The sequence below is a fragment of the Peromyscus leucopus genome, chromosome X (genome assembly GCF_004664715.2).
Source record: "Peromyscus leucopus breed LL Stock chromosome X, UCI_PerLeu_2.1, whole genome shotgun sequence".
Lineage (NCBI taxonomy): Eukaryota > Metazoa > Chordata > Mammalia > Rodentia > Cricetidae > Peromyscus > Peromyscus leucopus.
The window spans coordinates 122372301-122390488 of NC_051083.1; the positions used below are offsets into that span (position 1 = coordinate 122372301).

Consider the following 18188-nt stretch of genomic DNA (forward strand, 5'->3'; position numbering starts at 1 on the left):
CTTTTTTTGGCTTGGCCCATTAGTTGGTTGCTATTATCTATTTGTTTTCAAAGGTAGGATCTCACTATGTAGCCCAGGCATGACTCAAACTCAAGATCCTTCTTCCTCAGGCCTGTCAATGCTAGAATAACAAGTGTATGTCACCATGACTGACTTTAGAATTGGAATTTTTAATAGTAAAAATGTTCTTAAATTGATTGGGTTGATAACCATACAACCTGATGAATACAGTTAAACTACTGAATTACATATTTTAAAGCAGTGGCTCTCCATCTGTGGGTCATGACCCCCTCGGTGTCTGAATGACCTTTACACAAGGGTCACCTAAAACCATTGGAAAACACAGATATTTACATTATGATTCCTAAAAGTAGCAACATTACAGTTATGAAGTAGCAATGAAATATGGTTGGGAGTCAGCACACCATGAAGAACTGTGTGCAAACTATTGCTTTAAAGGGATACATTGTGTAGTATCTTATTCGCATCTTAACAAATCCATTACCAAAACCAAAACTGAGTGGACAGTAAAATCTGAAATAAAAATTTTAAAAGCTGCAATAAGCACAACTTAAGTCACACACACACACACACACACACACACATACACACACACACACACACACACACACACACACACATACACACACACACACACACACACACACAGACACACACACACAGCAGAAGAATGTTTCTCTATAAAAAGTAAAACAGAAGGCCTCTGGACTAAGGGATACAAGTTTCCCATACTGAAAGAAAGCAAGGAGAAGAGTTGGATATCTATATATCTAACAACTCTTGAAACTCACATCCTTTTCCTCAAGCATAATAGCAGCCAATTATGTTTGTATTGAACAGCAGTCTACAAGATCTACACAGCTGAAGAGAAAGTACCTAAAGATAGATGTATTAAGAAAGGCCCTCATCTCTCACTAGCACACCAAAGGAAATAACCAGAGACAGACAATGCAAGACTGAGGATCATTCTCAATAAACCCAGAAATGCACAAGAAACTTTGAATTAAATTTCATGTGCTTGTCCCTAATGTAACCAAACAATTAACAGACATTTCAGGACAGCATCCAAGATGATTGGTAGGTGCTAATGAAGAAAAAGAATAGAAAAAAAAAACCTGAATGCAGTTGGAACTATGCAGAGTGAGAAAAGTACTTTAAAAGGAAAATCTATTATTATCTTCATATAGATAAATGAAAAGAATTTCTGAAATAAAAATCAGGACTCCATTAAAAGTAACTCAGAGAGTACAGAAAACTGTTAACTGGCAGACATGGCCACTGTAAAAACCAGTATGGAATTTCCTCAAATAACTAAAACTAGGGCTAGGATGATAGCTCAGTTGATAACATATTTTTGCAAGCATGAAGACCTGAGTTAGATAACCCAGAACCTGCATTTAAAAAATGTAAAATCATTGTTTTTCTCTGCTGAGTAGTACTCCATTGTATATATGTACCACATTTTCTTAATCTATTCTTCAGTTGTGGTTGTTTTCAGGTTCTGGCTATTATGAAAAATGCTGCTATGCACATAGTTGAGTGTGTGTTCTTGTGGTATGATTGAGCATTCCTTAGGTATATGCCCATGGAATTTGCAGGCAAATGGATGGAACTAGAAAATATCATCCTGAGTGAGGTAACCCAGACTCAGAAGGACAAACATGGTATGTAATCACTCATAAGTGAATACTAGATGTAAAACAAAGGATAAACAGACTGCAACCCATAGCTCCAAGGAGGGTAGCTAGTAAGGAGAACCCTAGCATGGACGCATGGATCACCAAGCAAAGGAGAAAACATGAGCAAACTGGGGGTGAGAGGAGGTAATGGAGGGCAAGGGATAGGGGATTAGAACCTAGGGGAATGGGAGGTTCGAGCTGGAACAGAATGAGAGAGCAAGGAAAGAGATACCATGATAAATGAAGACATCAGGGGAATAGGGAGAAACAGAGTTCTAGGGAAGTTCCCAGGAATCCACAAAGATGACGCCACCATAGACTACTGGCAATAGTCAAGAGATGCCTGAACTGGCCTACTCCGGTGATCAGATGGCTGAATACCCTAACTGTCATCATAGAGTCCTCATCCACTGATAAAGACTGATAAAGCAGATGCAGAGATCCACGGCTGGGCACCAGTCTGAGCTCCAGGAGTTCAATTGACGAGAGAGAGGAGGGATTCTATGATCAAGGGACACTGAGATCATGATGGGAAAATGTACAGAGAGAGACTGACAGTCAAACTAGTGGAAACACATGAACTGTGGACGAATAGCTGAGGAGCCTCCATGGTACTGAACTAGGCCCTCTGGATAGGTGAGACAGTTGTTTAGCTTGAACTGTTTAGGGGGCTCCCAGGCAGTGGGATCAGGACCCATCCCTAGTGCATGAGCCGGCTTTTTGGAGCTTAGTGCCTATGGTGAGACACTGTGCAGCCTTGGTACAGGGAGGAGGGGCTTAGACCTGCCTCAACTGAATGTACCAGGCTCTGCTGACTCTCCATGGGAGACCTTGCCTTGGAAGAGGTGGGAATGGGGGATGGGTTGGGAGGGAAGCCTGGGGGGCGGGAAGAAGGAGGAGAGGAGAATCTGTGGTTGGTATGTAAAGTGAATAGAAAATCTCTTAATAATAATAAAAAAGAAAAATAAATAAATACATAAATACATACATACATACATAAAATTTTAAAGTAAAAGATGTGCATGGGGGCTTGCATCATTTATGTCCTTATAATTCCAACACTGAAGAGGAGATAGGCAGATCTCTGATTCTTGGTGGCCAGTTAGCCTACCCTACTTAGCTTGTTCCAAGCCAATAAGAGACTCTGTCTTAAAAATCCAAGATGGATGGCACCTAAAGAATGACAGACACCCCAGGCATATGTGTATGTGTACTCATGAATGCATCTGCAAACACATGAACATACACACATACATATAATTTTAAAAAGTAAAAGTAAAACCACCATATGACCCAGTTATACCACTCCTAGGACTCTAAATCAACATAGTAGTGTTGTGGAATAATGTTTTGTACACTGTGAAGATGTGTCATTCTAATTGGTTTAATAAAATGCTAAGTGGCCAATAGTTAGGCAGGATTTCCAGACAGAGAGCAGTCCTGGGAAAAAGAAGAGCAGTCACTAGCCAGATGCAGAGAAAGCAGGGTGGGCACTATGGAGATGAGGCAATAAAGCCACAAGGCAGAAAGTAAATTAATATAAATGGGTTAATTTAAGTTATAAGAGCTAGTTAGAAACACGCCTAAGCTATCAGCCAAGCTTTCATAAATAATAAGAAGTCTCTGTGTCATTACTGGGGAGCTGACGGTCCCAACAAAAAAGTAAAACTACAAATGGTATCCAACAAGAGGGCACATAATTCCATATAAGACAGGAGAAAGATTTTTTAAAAGTTTCCAAACACAAAAAAGCAGAGCCAAATACAGCTTCCTAGTCTCTCATGCTGGCCACAGTACAGAGACCATCTCCCAGCTGCTGCCTGTGGGCTTGAGCTGCCAGCATGACATGAGCTAAGCTGCATGGCAGTTTAAGTTTTACTTATACAGACAGAAAAGGTTACAGATATGTAGTAAAAGAGGTCCAGATGGGAAAAACTTCTAAACAGGTTACAGTGTGTTTTTAAAAAGTATATAGACTTAAAAGAAGAAAAGATAATAGATATAGACAGTCACAGAAAAAATAGTTTATAAATAATAAGATAAAGTCTTTAGAGAGGAAATGAAATAATATAAAAATGATAAGCCATGTAGGGATGGGAAATGCACAAGGAGTCTGGATCCTGTATGGTGTTGTATTGACTTCAAATTTTTTTGATTGCTGATGAGCAAGCAAGAGAGACATTGGATTATAAAAACTGCTAAATTAAACCAATCTCTATATTTCAAAAATGCCCTAACTTCAAAATGGAAGCCAAAAAAAAATAGGTTATGTTGGGGAAGAGGTTATCCCTTTGTTTCCACAGAAAACTAAAAGCTGTGGATTCATTCAAAGTTGATAGAGATCAGATTTAATTGGAAGAGAATTCTGAAAATCCCGGCTACAGACATAAAGAAATAAACCTAGAAAAACTACAAGACAGGTAACATATATTTTTTGTTAAATTTTTAAATTTATTTTACATACCAACCACAGTTTCCCTTCCCTCCTCTCTTCCCATTCCATCCCCTCATCTCCCACCTACCACCCCATCAGAAAGGGTCAGGCTTCCCATGGAAGTCAACAAAGCAAGGCATTTCAAGTTGAGGCAGGACCAAACTCTTCCCCCTAAATCAAGACTGAGCATGGCATCCCAACATGGGGAATAGGTTCCAAAAAGCCAGCTCATGTGTCAGGGACAGGTCCTGATCCTACCTCTAGGGGCCCCACAAGGGTGACATGTATTTTACCTGCTCTAACATAAAACAAAAAAACATCTTTGACTGGATTATGTACAGCAGACAGTCCATACTTGTGTTAATGCAGATATGACTATTACCTTTGAAAGTTTATGTATTTTCAGAGCAAGGGGACCAGACACCAATAAAAATGGGTGGCCCAGGTGACCCAGCCTGTCAGAATGCCTCTGTTGCAATGTCCTCAGAGTTTTGCCTCCAGAACCGATTCAAGGCTGCTGGCTGAGATGGTCCAGCCTTGCAGACTATTTTAGCCAGGACTTGACCATTATCCTAATTTTCTCAGGGTCCCTGAAGATGCCAGAGCCCCCAGACAACAGGAAGCAGTCTAAAGAACACAATTCCTACATTTGCGAGAGGTGGGGTGGGTGGTTTTTGGTTGTTCTATGGATGTTTATCATTGTTTAGGGGGGCTGGTCACAAGTTGTTATTGGCCATGGTCAGGGAGGATACTAAGCAGAGGAAATTAGATTGACGGATCTTATTCTGAAAAGCAAAAGGGGGATATAGAAATGACAGGATAAAAAAGGTAGATTGTATCTACTTTCTTTTTTTTTTAAAGAATTATTTATTTATTATGTATACAGTGTTCTGTCTGCATGTATCCCCACAGGCCAGAAGAGGGCACCAGATCTCATTACAGATGGTTGTGAGCCACCATGTGGTTGCTGAGAATTGAACTCAGGACCTTTGGAAGAGCAAGCAGTGCTCTTAACCTCTGAGCCATCTCTCCAGCCCTGTATCTACTTTCAAACTAAAAAAAAAAAAAAAAACAACTAGTCTCAAATATTTTACAATGGTATGGATTTTTGTACATTGTTTCAAATTTATTGTTATTTTTGTTGTATTGTATATATGTTTCTACTCGTGTAAGATATTGTAGTTTACTGATACAAATTTAAGGTTCTTTTTGTTAGACTGTATAATATGTTTTTATTTCTTGTTTAATGTATTGTACCTATGCAGCTCCATTTATAAATGTAACATAAAGTTCTAGTCCTTGAAAGCTATTTAGGATAATAAAAAAAATACAGGTTAGTAGTCATCTATAACAAACTTATAGTCATGTTAGGTATATTTTTAAGGTCAATCAGAGACATATTTTAAACAGATAGATGATCTTCAAACACTTCAGAGACCTACAGAACATGGCATTTTAATGTTTTAATAACATAAGTTTTTTTATGACAATGAGACACGTCTGCTCCTGGCAGCACCAATCTACCTCAGAGAAGATGATGAGCATCAAAGAACCTCCATATGGAGTTTGATTTTGATATGGTAAAAGCTAGCCACTGGGCAAAGAAACTGCTCTTGCCTCATTTGCTGACAGTATGCTGTCCAAACTGTACAAGCAGGACACAAAGGAAAGTGTCTACTGAACTTTGCCAAGATAAGTTGGATAGTCCTTCAAAATTCTTGCTTCACAGAAAAGTTTGTCAGATATTCTAGGCCTGTAGGCCAAAGATGAATGTCCCAACATTAAAGAGGAACCTTGAGTGACTGTCCAGGCAGCCAGCTTCTGTAATTTCTGTAGTTTTGGAAGTTGTTTACTCTGAACTTCCCATTTACTCAAGTAATATTTTCTCCTTCTTGGGTCTCTGATGGAGACTGAAGACTGGATAGTTACAGTTTTACAGTTTTCTTTGTTACCAAATTCAGAAAAGAAACTTACAGAAGAGATGTAATGTTTATAAGGTTAAAAAACATAAAAGCTTAAATTGTTTATCTCAAAAAAAATGTCTTGAGATCTAAAAAGATAGTTTTAAGATGGCAGTACAAGTTATAACAGAAAATGATTTATGTATAAAACTTTAAATACATCAAGATAAAATACATAATAGAGTATTTTCTCCAAATATGCCAAATACAAATGGACTGGACATTGTGAATATAAATTCTTACTTGATAATTGATCTTATTGTACATAGTTTCATTTGTTAAATATAATCTATTTAGACAATAACTGATAATTGTTCTTAACCTCTGAGCCATCTCTCCAGCCCATGATAATTGTTCTTATTGTATGTAGTCTTACTATGTTAGAGTTAAAACCTTTCCTGTTTATTTAGACAAGAAGGGGGACATGTTCTAGAATAATCTTTTTGTACACTGTGAAGATGTATCACTCTAATTGGTTTAATAAAAAGCTAAATGGTCAATAGATAGGCAGGATTTTCAGGGCAAAGAGAATGCTGGGAAGAAGAAGGGTGGAGTTGCCTGCTAGATGCAGAGCAAGCAGAGTGGGCACTATGGAGATGAGGTAATAAAGCCACAAAGTAGAAAGTACATTAATAGAAATGTGTTAATTTAAGTTATAAGAGCTACTTAGAAACCACCCCAAGCTATTAGCCAAGCTTTCATGATTAATAAGAAGTCTCTGTGTGGAGCTGGCAGGTGGGACAGAGAAAGATGGGCTACATACTAGAGAGATACCTGCACATCTATGTCTGCAGCACTATACATAGCAGGTAAGATATGCAACCAGCCTAGATTGTCTTTAACAGAGGAACGGACAATATGGTGGTGTTCAGTGCAGTCTTGTTGAGCCATAATGAAGAATGAAATTACGTAATTTGCAGGAAAAAAGAATGGAGCTGGAACCATCATGTTAAGTAAAATAAGCCAGACTCAAAAAGAAATATAGAAACAAGAATATATACATGTAGAGAGATATCATTTATATATAAATAAAGAGGGACTATTTGAGAAGAGAAAAGGGGGCTAAGGCTATTTGTGCTGGAATAAGAAAAGTTAACAGGAGGTGACTATGATCAATACACATGATATACTTAAATCAATTTTATAAAATCCATCACCTTGTACAAAGAGTATATGCCAATAAAATTTTAAGTTAAAAATATGATAGCAGAATAAAACTTTCAATTAGGAAGAGTAGCAGAGCAGAAAGATGAAAGGCATAAAAAGCAGAGAAAACATAATTATAGGAGTAGTCCAAGACTCTTACATCAGTACAACAGTTCCAGAAAAAGAAAAATAAGGAAAATAAAATGGAGGGGGAAAAAACAAGTAAATTTGGACTGCAGATTCCAGCTTCAGAGTGATCAGCAAGGGCCAGGATGCAGCTCAGTTTTAGAATGTTTTCCAAGTATATAAAAGGCCATAGGTTCTACATCTTTATCACAAAAATAAAAAGAAATTAAGCCTAAAATACTGAGATAATTAAGAAAATAATGCAAATAAACAAACTCTAAATATCAGTTCCCATATCTTTCAGAGAAGGAAAACTAGGTCTCTGGAAAAGTTACAAAGTCAAGCTGGAGTAATTTATTTCTTTTAAAAGTCAGAAAAGAGTGAAGTAGTCCATCAAATTTCTGAGAATAATCGTTTCTTAGTTAGAATTCTATACTTAGCCATCTTAACAATCAAAGCATTAGGATAAAATAAAGACACTTGCTCATACAAGTTTCCCAAAACATGCAAATATATCACCTAACATGTACACTTTCTAAAACTATTAGATTTATTCTACCAAATATAAAATAAAACACTAAGAATGAAATAAGGCTGGAGAGATGGCTCAGCAGTTTACATCACTTGTTGCTTTTGCATAGGACACAGGTTCAATTCTCAGCACCTATAAAGTGGCTCACAGCCATCCAAATGCCAGTTTCATGGGGTCCATCACCCTATTCTGACTTCCATAGGCATCAAAAAAAAAATTTGGTTTCGAGGCCAGCCTGGTCTACAAAGCGAGTTCTAGGAAAGGCACAAAGCTACACAGAGAAACCCTGTCTCGAAAAACAAAAACAAACAAACAAAAAATTTGATATACAGCAGGACAGGCTATTCAAGAGATCAGTGGCACATACTCCCAAATGATACGCGCCAAGATCTTGAGCTAAAAGCCGTAAGCAGGTTAGAAAACTCTAGAAGGTATTTCTTTAAGATGAAATTTAAAGACAATCAGTGTATGCGAATATAAGGAGAACAAATTTTTATGATTCTTAAAATTGGAAGAGGTTGGGGTAGGAAGAAAGCAAAGCATATAGAAAATTAAACGAGTAAAAAGAAAATGGTAATAAAAACACAAGAGAAGGAAAAGCAACCATATTTTACTATATGAGTCATCTGCCCAGAGAAATTCCAGTCTTAATAATTGAGTTAAATATAGCCAATCGATCTAGCAAAAATATACTGGAAGCTTTAGAGGAAAAGAATTTCATTCAGATATGGTCATGGGACAAGGAACATTGAAGGAGACCTAAATCTACATTTTATAAAGCAGGAAGGAGAAAGACAAGTTAATTGGAGATAGGGAGGCAAATACCAGAAGTAGCTAAAAGGGGTTGCCTCTGGGGAACAGCAAATATATATTTATATACATAAATGTACTTATGTGTGTACTTTGCTTGAAAACAGAATTACTGTTTTACGTATATGCATATATAATTTAGTTAAAGCAGAAAATGAATTCGTTAATGAGAAATATTCCAATATCTTCCAAAAAGCATTTGTTCAATACTTAAATGATTAATACCTGGAAAAAGGCACATTCCGAATACTTCCTCCAAATTAACTCTGACCTGGGTTTATTCTGACAGTACTTGGTATACATCTGAAAATCATCCTTCTGTAATAAAGAACAAATGCAAATATATTAACAATTTATAAATGTGAATTTTTGTTTTCAAAAAAAACTGAGCAAGAGAGTGTGTGGCCCGCCCTGGTAGTGACCATGACATAAAAGGGCCAGCTTTGTGTTCCAAGGACAGCAGGATACACAATTCTACAAGCAATTTCTAAACTCCTGTTTACCAGACTTGACAAAGTAAGAAAAGCCTTATCTTTTTGAACTGTTTATTTCCATGATCCAATAGCGCCAAAAATGAGTTTCCTGTGCTACTAGTCTGCTGGCTGTCTAAATAAAGGAGCCTGCAGCTAACTTCCATCATCATAAGCACACGGCTGCACAGTTGATTCCCCCTTGAATCACTTCCATAATCTTCATCTATTGGTCTGTCTCCTACTCACACTTTAACTTTCATCTCATGAGTCTCTTCTATATAGCCACGGTTTATACCCTTAAGCTATGGATGATGCCCTTCTTTTGAATGCTGTAAGACCCTTTGTACATCTCTAATAGAGTATAACTCATCCTGTACATGATTTAGGGTTTTTGTTTCTCTGCCTAAATGCTCTTTAGCTTGGTATCCACGTTGTCTAGCATAGTACTTGGTAGACAGTAAATATTAAATAGATGAGTACTGAATGGACATATCATCAAGAAGCATTTATCAAACCAGTATTACCACTACTAGTTGTACTCTACCAAGAACTCTACCAACTTTGACAGGTACAAAGGTACATAGGATATGAGACTTCATCAGATCTGGAAATAATTTATGTATAAATGTAAAAATACACAGTAAATATAAAATCTCCTATGAGTAGCACAGTGTTGGGTATTTTTAAGATTTATTTATTTATTATGTATACAGCATATATGATAGCAGGCCAGAAGAGGGCACCAGATCTCATTACAGATGGTTGTGAGCCACCATGTGGTTGCTGGGAATTGAACTCAGAACCTCTGGAAGAACAGTCAGTGCTCTTAACCTGTGAGCCATCTCTCCAGCCCAGTGTTGGGTATTTTTAAGGATGGGATCTCACTAAGTAGTCCAGGATGGCCTGAGACTCACAGTCTTCCTGATTCCACCTCCTGAGTGTACACACCATCACTTCTTGCAAAGTAGCACAGTGTTTAAGAACTAAACTCCAAAGGGATGTTGGACCAACCACTATTTGAAAACGTTGGGGATGAATTTGTCCATAGTTCAGATGTTTTTAGGTTTAGAACATGTTGAGAAAGGTAGTGGCACACATTCTTTCTTAGTCCTATCTCTTCTCATTTCTCATTTTTCTCAAGCTTATTCTCTTCAACAATTTCTGAGATAAGACAGCTATATTCTAAATGTTTAACAATCTCTTTAATCCAACTGATTCCCAATCAGAAGAGGATTGACCTTTTAGGAAGAGGAGAAACTGGACAACTAGATGAAAATTTTAAAAATTCTGTGGCCACATAGTGAGACTCTCTGTCATTTAAGTTTTGTTTTTTAAAAATGCATCTTTTATTCTAACCAAGCTCAGGGTGATTTTATTAATATTCTCCCTTCTCTCACATCTTCTTAGCTAGGGTGGTCCCTGGATTCCTGAGATTACCATTGCTACTACCTGAGTAACTGAAATATTTAATACACAGAATAAAAGCATAACCTGATTGACCTTCACATCATTTTCTTTCAAACAAAATAGTTTTACATTAAGTATGTGCTAGAATTGATATGTCTTCTCTAAAAATGTAATACATTAAAGGGAATGGGGTATCTTGTCTTTAAGCCTATTTTATATGAGAAATACTTTTGGGTTGCCAATATTTATATAATTTAAAAACAAATAATCAGACTAACCCTTTCTAGGAAGCAAGGTCCAACTTTTTCTGGAGCATTAAAGCAATCTTCCAGGCTGCTCATGAAAATGCTGTGAAATTTGTAGAGAAAAAAAAAGTTATTTAATGACATATAATAAACCAGTAAGTAGCTCTTTTCTCCTACTTTTTGAAACAGGGTCTCCCTATGCAGCCTGGTTGTCCTGGAACTCACGCTATAGACCAGGCTGGCCTCAAACTCACAGAGATTCACCTCTTTCTGCCTCACAAATTTGGAGATTAAAGGTGTGCGCCATCACACTCAACAATAACACTTTTTGAAAAAAAAATAAAATCACTAAAAACTTCGGTTTGGCAATTACGTACTTGTTATGGAATTCATATATTTCTGCCATATTTCCAAAGAGAACATCCTTTTTATTTCTCAGGAGAGGTGGCATGAGATCAAACATCTGTGGATTGTCCATCTCAGATCTGTAGCCCTATTAAAAATAAATAATTTTTGCATTTTAAATATTTATATTAATATTTGGTTGGGCCACTGATGGTATCAGTGCAGCAGAATGTATAGAAGATTTGTGGGTACAGCTGTTGGAATTTTAACATTTAGATCCCTTAGTTTTCAGAGTTATTTGTGGCATTTTTTTAGAATGCAGGATAAAGAAGTCAAAGCTTTACTACATGGTTAGAATAAAAAGGTAGTACTTTGGCCTTCCAGGCTTTTATTGTAGTGTTGGAAACCAAACAGAAGTCAACTATGAAAAATTATAGTACAGAATATAAAGTTCTCCTTAAATTGAAAGTAAGACCAAATTAGTATCATGGCATTTATGTCAAATGAGTATTTTTATCCCACCCTCAGTTTTTTTCCATCTCAACCTCTAAGTAGCAGCCTGGGAATAATTACAACAATGCACCATGTCCCTAAGAGAACAGCTTCCCTTTTCTATAAGAAATTCTGAATCACGTATCCCTGCTACTGAGAGGGAATGTAAACACAGTGTTAAAACAACATGTAGTCTGAAATAACAGCAAATACCCACACTGCTACCATGGGACAACCAAGGACAGAGACAGTTAACACAAAACTGCTTAGAACAACTTATAATGCACGTAGCCAGGGATCAGTCAAAAAAATGGGGGGAAAAAAACCTATTTGCTACACTTACCAACAAAACAGTAAACAGCTCTCGAACATATGCCCTTTCTGTCTGTATCAGCTCATTCAGGACATGACTACAATGAACAGACCATAGTTACCAGTTAATGTCCTAGTCATATATCACAGAAAAATGGTTCTATTACTATCATTAGAAATAATCTAAAGTAAATAAACTAACCTAGTGGAACTACCTGAGGGTTTTGTTCTAGCATCAAATATGAAGCTTATTTTGTGGTTGTTTGTTGTGGACATCACTTTATATAAATAAAACACTGATGGCCAGTGACCAGACAGGAAGTATAGATGGGACAAGGAGAGAATTGGGGAAACAGGAAGAAGGGAGAGACACTGCAACCACCGCCAGGACAAGCAGCATGTAAAGACGCCGGTAAGCCACCAGCCACGTGGCAAGGTATAGATTTATAAAAATGGGTTAATTTGAGATATAAGAACAGTTAACAAGAAGTCTGCCACGGCCATACAGTTTGTAAGTAATGTAAGCGTCTGAGTGATTATTTTATACGTGGATTGTGGGACTGCGGGGCTTGGTGGAGCCTGGGGAGAAGCTCTCCAGCAACAGTTGTTGGAATAAGTACCACTCAGAAGGCTCTTAAATATAGTTTAAGAGAAAAAAAAGGCTGGCAGTTGTGGCACACACCTTTAATCCCAGCACTCAGGAGGCAAAGGCAGGAGGATCTCTGAGTTCAAATGTAACCTGTATTCTAGGTCAGCCAGGGCTATAAACCAAGACTCTGTCTCATGGGGGGAAGAAAAGAAACAGATGTTCGAAGTCCATGTGTTAACATAAAAATGATTTCTAATTCACTTAGATTATAAATAAATTTACTAAAATCTCACAAAACCTATTTGGGAATGAAAGCCAGGTTTTGGTCTTTCTGGACAGCTTCATTTCCTAAGGTCCAAAATCATTATCTCCTATTCAAAAAGAAACACTAGACGAGCATGTTCATCACTATCCCCAGTTTTCAGACATGTGTAAACTCATTACACTCATCTTCACATGGGTAGGAGGAGTAAAACAAGATTCTACAGCAACATTGTCTGCCATCTGTATAAAATCAAATACATGTCCTTTCCATTTGATTTCCAAATGACATATTTAAATTTTACTCCCCTCTGTAATACAAGCAACCTCCTTAACATCTACCTTTGTACATTTCTTCTTTTCTTTTTCATACTTTGAAGAATTTAGACCCTGTTTTTCTCCCAAATTTAGTCTCTTTAAATTATCTTTAATAATATATATATATATATATATATATGCAATTTGATGCAAACTATTGGCTATTTCTAACATCAAGATATGAAACTTTATTTCCTTTGTTTTTTTTTTTTTTTTTTTTTTGAGGCAGGTCCTACTATGTAGGTCTGGCTGTCCTGGAACTATGTAGACCAAGCTAGCCTCAAATTCAGAGATTCACCTGCCTCTGCCCCCACCCCCAAGGTCTCGGATTAAAGGAATGTGCCTCCAGGTCCAACTCATGATATAAAACTTACAGGTAACTGTTTTCAAGTTTTGAATATTAACATAAGAATATAGAAGCATATAAAGGGTCATTGTTAATATCTATGAAGTAGTATCTATAATCCTGTATATCTTTTCACAAACCACTTCATTGATTTTCATTTCTGTTAAAATGAAGGAAACTGTGTCACAGCTTTAACTGTCAACTTGACACAAAACTACAATAGCCTAGGAAAAGGAAACATCAACTGAATAATTGCCCAGTCTGATTGGTGTATAGATACGTCAGTGGGGCACTCTTTCGATTGATGTGTGAGGGCTCAGCCCACTCTGGGTGCTGTCACCTCTGGGCAGGGCATCCTAGACTGTATAAGAAAGCTATGGCGAGCAAGCCAGTAAGCAGCACCCTCTCTAGCCTCTGCTTTAGTTCCTACCTCCAGTTGCCTGCCCTGGCTTCCTCTCATGATAGACAATGATCTAGAAATATAAGCCAAATAAACCATTTCCTCCCCAAATTGTTTTTGGTCTTTATCACAGCAACAGAAAACAAACTAGAACAGATGGTACACCCCAAGGGTACAAACTTTCATTTATTAGTTGAATCATTCTGGGAATCGATGATACAGCATAGTTACTATCATTACTATCATTAATGAAGTGTCTTATACACAGAAAATACACTTACAAAGTAGAACTTACACATTGTGTTTTTACCACAAAAAAGGCAACTGTCAGTGTTAACTATAGTAACCATCTTACCACACACACAGTGTGTAATATATATATATATATATTGTGTGTGTGTGTGTATGAAAAATAAATAATTGATCTTAACTGGGAAGCACAAAAACAAACAAACCAAACTCTTTCATTTTCAACCTGAAAATGAAAGCTACAAAAATCCTAAAAAGGGGATTGGGATGCAGCTTGGTGGCAGAGCACTTGCCTTACAATCCCCAGTACTACTAAATAAAAGTCCTCAATGCCTAAAACACATCACAGCTGCTCAAACCTAACTCCAGAATGTGTGACACTTTGCCAGTACTGTTTTAATGTCCTTACTAGGACCCTATTTTGCAAACTGATAATTCTAAACACATGAGCCTTGGACACTGAAGCAGAGTCTCCTGTGGAGAGGAATATATATGAATGCAGGTTAAAAAAAGAAAAAATACTTCTTTAAAATATCCAAGCTATTTTCCAATCTGGGAGACTGATCAGAATTCCTCTTCTGTTGGGTATCCTGAACGACTTCAATCTGAAATAATGAAAATAAAAGTTCAATCATATCTATGTAGGTACAGTACTTTTTCAAATACATCTAATATTAAGTTAACTTCAATCTTAATTTTGAAGATAAACTAATAGAAAACACTGTATTTTTCCAAAATTGACTTAGATGTATATTAGTAAAATAAGTGTTTTGAGTTACTTAAGGGTGCACATTTAAGGTGCTAACTGAAATTTATTTTGAATACTTCCATTTACATCAACAAAGGCCACTTGCAAATGCAATGATAACAGAAACAACTTCAAGCATCATTATATGCCACACATAGTGAACTAAGAGCTTTACAAATGTTACTTCTTTTTTATACTAACTTCATGTGTCCTGTTAATTAATAAGTCTGAGATTAAGAAAATTTACCAAAGGTTATACCATCAATAATTGAGGGTCTGCCATTAAAAGCCATGCAGTCCAGTTACAGTTTATACTGTATAATTGTATACTGTACATTGCAATGCCTCTTAGTGGCACATTCTTGGTACCACTTACTGCCAACTGAGGATGCACAAGTAATACATACAGACCTGCAGCTATGAGGAGGATACTCTGCAGATATCATCAGCCTATCACAGATAACTGAGAATAACAAAATCTTAGACACATGCACTCCCTACTTATCCTCCAAGGATACATCCCAGGACCCTCAGTGGATGCCTGAAACTATGGACAGTACTGAATCCTCTATGTACTATACTTTTCCATATATATGTATGTATGATTTTTTTTTAAAAAAAAATGTCATGTATAAATTAGGAACAGTAAGAGATTAACAATAATAATGCATGATAAAATGTTGTCTTATAATAAAGTAATAGATATTTATATATCTTTCTTCTCTCTTTTTCTCTAGAATTTTCCACTTAATATTTTGAACCACCTTTGACCACAGTTAACTAAGACTGTGGAAACTGAAATGGAAGAGTGCTGTACACATCAAGAAACCAATAGAAGTTGGGCATGGTGGTGCATGCCTTTAACCCCAGAACTCTGGAAGCAGAAGCAGGTAGATCTCTATAAGTCTGAAGCCAGCCTAGTCTACATATTGAGCTTCTGGACAGCTAAAAATAAGGAAAGAAGAAAGGAAGAAAGGGTGGGAGGGAGGGAGGGAGGGAGGGAAGAGAGAGAGAGAAGAAATAAAAAGGAAACAGGTGTATTTCCTGTATCCTGAATCAGTCTTGGCATGGTCCCTGGTAAACTGGACTCCATCCTTCATACTTGCAGTGCTGAACTCATTCATGAAAGAAAGTACCATCTCTAGAAAGAAAAGCATTGTTTAGGTGTGTGGAAGTGGGCGACATGAAGAAGAACTGGAACTGATATGCAGTGCTCTACAGAAATGATTCTGAACTTGAGCCAGGGCTTAAAAAAAAAAAAACTGCTCACACACTGGGATTATGCCAATACTGCAATTAAACATAAGGCAGCAGATTTTTCTTGTACGCGTAGGTTTTCAAATGCACAAAGTCAGTGTAATGAATGGAAAACATGCCTGAAACTCCAATACTAATTCTGCAATTACAGCAGCACGGCCAACTTTGAAATCATTAATCAGTTATACTTACTTCCACGTTGCTCTGAGGCTGAATCTGTCTCCAAGACTTCTTCACTGGTAGAGAAATGTGAAATAATGTCAAACCATAATTAAGGTCAACACTTTTAATGAAAACACATGCATGTTTATTAAAAGAGAAAGCTAATGCTTAAATATATTTGTTAATATTTTAATTGCTCTACAGAAGACAGCAATTGGTTAGATGTCTATATAAAACCAACTTCTTATGGAGCATGATTACTACCCATTTTCTCATTAACCACACATTCACTTACTTGCCAAAAGAAAAGGGTGTTAGGTGTTCACAATTATGCTCATATTTAGTATGCATTCTGCCATAGAAACATTCAATTAGATTGTAGTTCACTTACTAACTGGATCAAAGATTTCTTTGAATCTAGTCCTACATATGAGACCAGGGAGGATAGGGGAGGGCAGTTGGGGAGGGTAAGGAAAAGAACAAATTATGGGACTGGCAAGATAGTTCATCAAGTAGAAGTGCTTATTGATAATCCTGATGAGCTAAGTTTGCTCCCCAAGACCCGTATGGTAGAAGGTGAGAAGAAACCCCCACAAATTATCCCCTGACCTCCTGATGTGGACAGTTACACAAACACACAAATGCAAATAAGAACAAATAATGTATGAAAATGCCATGAAAGTTATTGCTTTATATAGTAACTTGAAATTAATAACAAAAAATCCATGTTTAATCTAGTAATTATAGCATCTACCATTTATTTGGAACTTACCCCAACCAGGCCCTGTTCTAAGTCCAATGATTTGTTTTCTTTTTTCATTCTCAAATCTCCAATAAGCAATGGAGAACAGTATCTATCTCATCTTACAGATATCACTAAGGATAATACCTTGTTCCTGAATTAGAGGTGGTATTTAATCCCATACATGTTTCTAATCACTACAGAAACATTTCCAAAACAATTGGTAAAATGCTCATAAAAGACCCTTCATCAAAATTCAAAGTTTTAATATTTATTTTTAAACAGTAAATTTTCAGCACTAGGGGGAAAAAAACAGGGTAGAGGGTGAACTGGGAATATAGCCCAATGGTAGAGCACTTGCCTAGCATGTGTTCAGTTCCAGCACTGAAAAAAGATGGTTTTCACAGAAACAAGCAAGTAAAGGGCATGGACAAATCAAAGAATATATTAAGTTCCCAATCATGAAGGCTGCTACCTGTCCAAGGTACATTGAATACTGGCCTCAGCATGGAAGATATACAACTTTTATCTTCCTCTCCTTCGCAAAAGCTAGTGTCAAGCACACTCAGGAAGTGGATGGTCTTTCATATTCTATAAAATGTATACTTCACTGCCATCTATTAAAAAGTATTGATATATGAAAGTTACATAGACTTAGTGTGAGTTACCATGTAAAATCAGTTTCTTAATAAGTACTGGTGTACTTCACTTTAAAAATACCTAACATATAAAGATCTAAACTTATTCCTAAGGGTAAATTATGGATTGTTTGCAAACACATAGAGAGGTACAAGAGGGTATGTGTGTGTTATCTCTGTAACATATCTTTTTCTGAAAAGCGAGGTAAATATATTCATTCTTTCAACACTGTAAAGACATACAAAATGGCTGAGCACCATGTGATACGACAAGCTACCTCTGTGTTTGGGGATATGCAAAAGTGACTTGCACACAGATCCTGTCCTTGCAGAGCATCCTTTCTAGCAAGCACAACAGCAAACAGGTAAGTAGGCTGCAGCTGAGAAAAAATAAGGAAGCTTGTTGTTACATAAGGTGAATACCTGACTGAGCCAGGCTATAGGGGACCAGCAGAGGACAGAGAGAAGCTTGTCTAGAGGAGGTAGCCTAAGGAT

The 18188-nt window shown here is 36.9% G+C and overlaps 1 protein-coding gene across 5 annotated transcripts in view; it reads right to left on the bottom strand.

Moving 5' to 3' along the window:
• The window catches only part of Mcf2 (MCF.2 cell line derived transforming sequence), a 100615-nt gene that overhangs the window by 21963 nt on the left and 60464 nt on the right, over window positions 1-18188 (bottom strand). For all 5 annotated transcript variants that reach the window (XM_037199078.1, XM_037199077.1, XM_037199076.1 and 2 more), the window contains 6 exons: window positions 16344-16387; window positions 14669-14751; window positions 12015-12081; window positions 11212-11327; window positions 10868-10937; window positions 8935-9027 (listed from right to left, as the gene is read on the bottom strand). In XM_037199078.1, the coding sequence (XP_037054973.1) occupies window positions 8935-9027; window positions 10868-10937; window positions 11212-11327; window positions 12015-12081; window positions 14669-14751; window positions 16344-16387 (473 nt within the window). The remainder of the gene's footprint in view (window positions 1-8934; window positions 9028-10867; window positions 10938-11211; window positions 11328-12014; window positions 12082-14668; window positions 14752-16343; window positions 16388-18188) is intronic.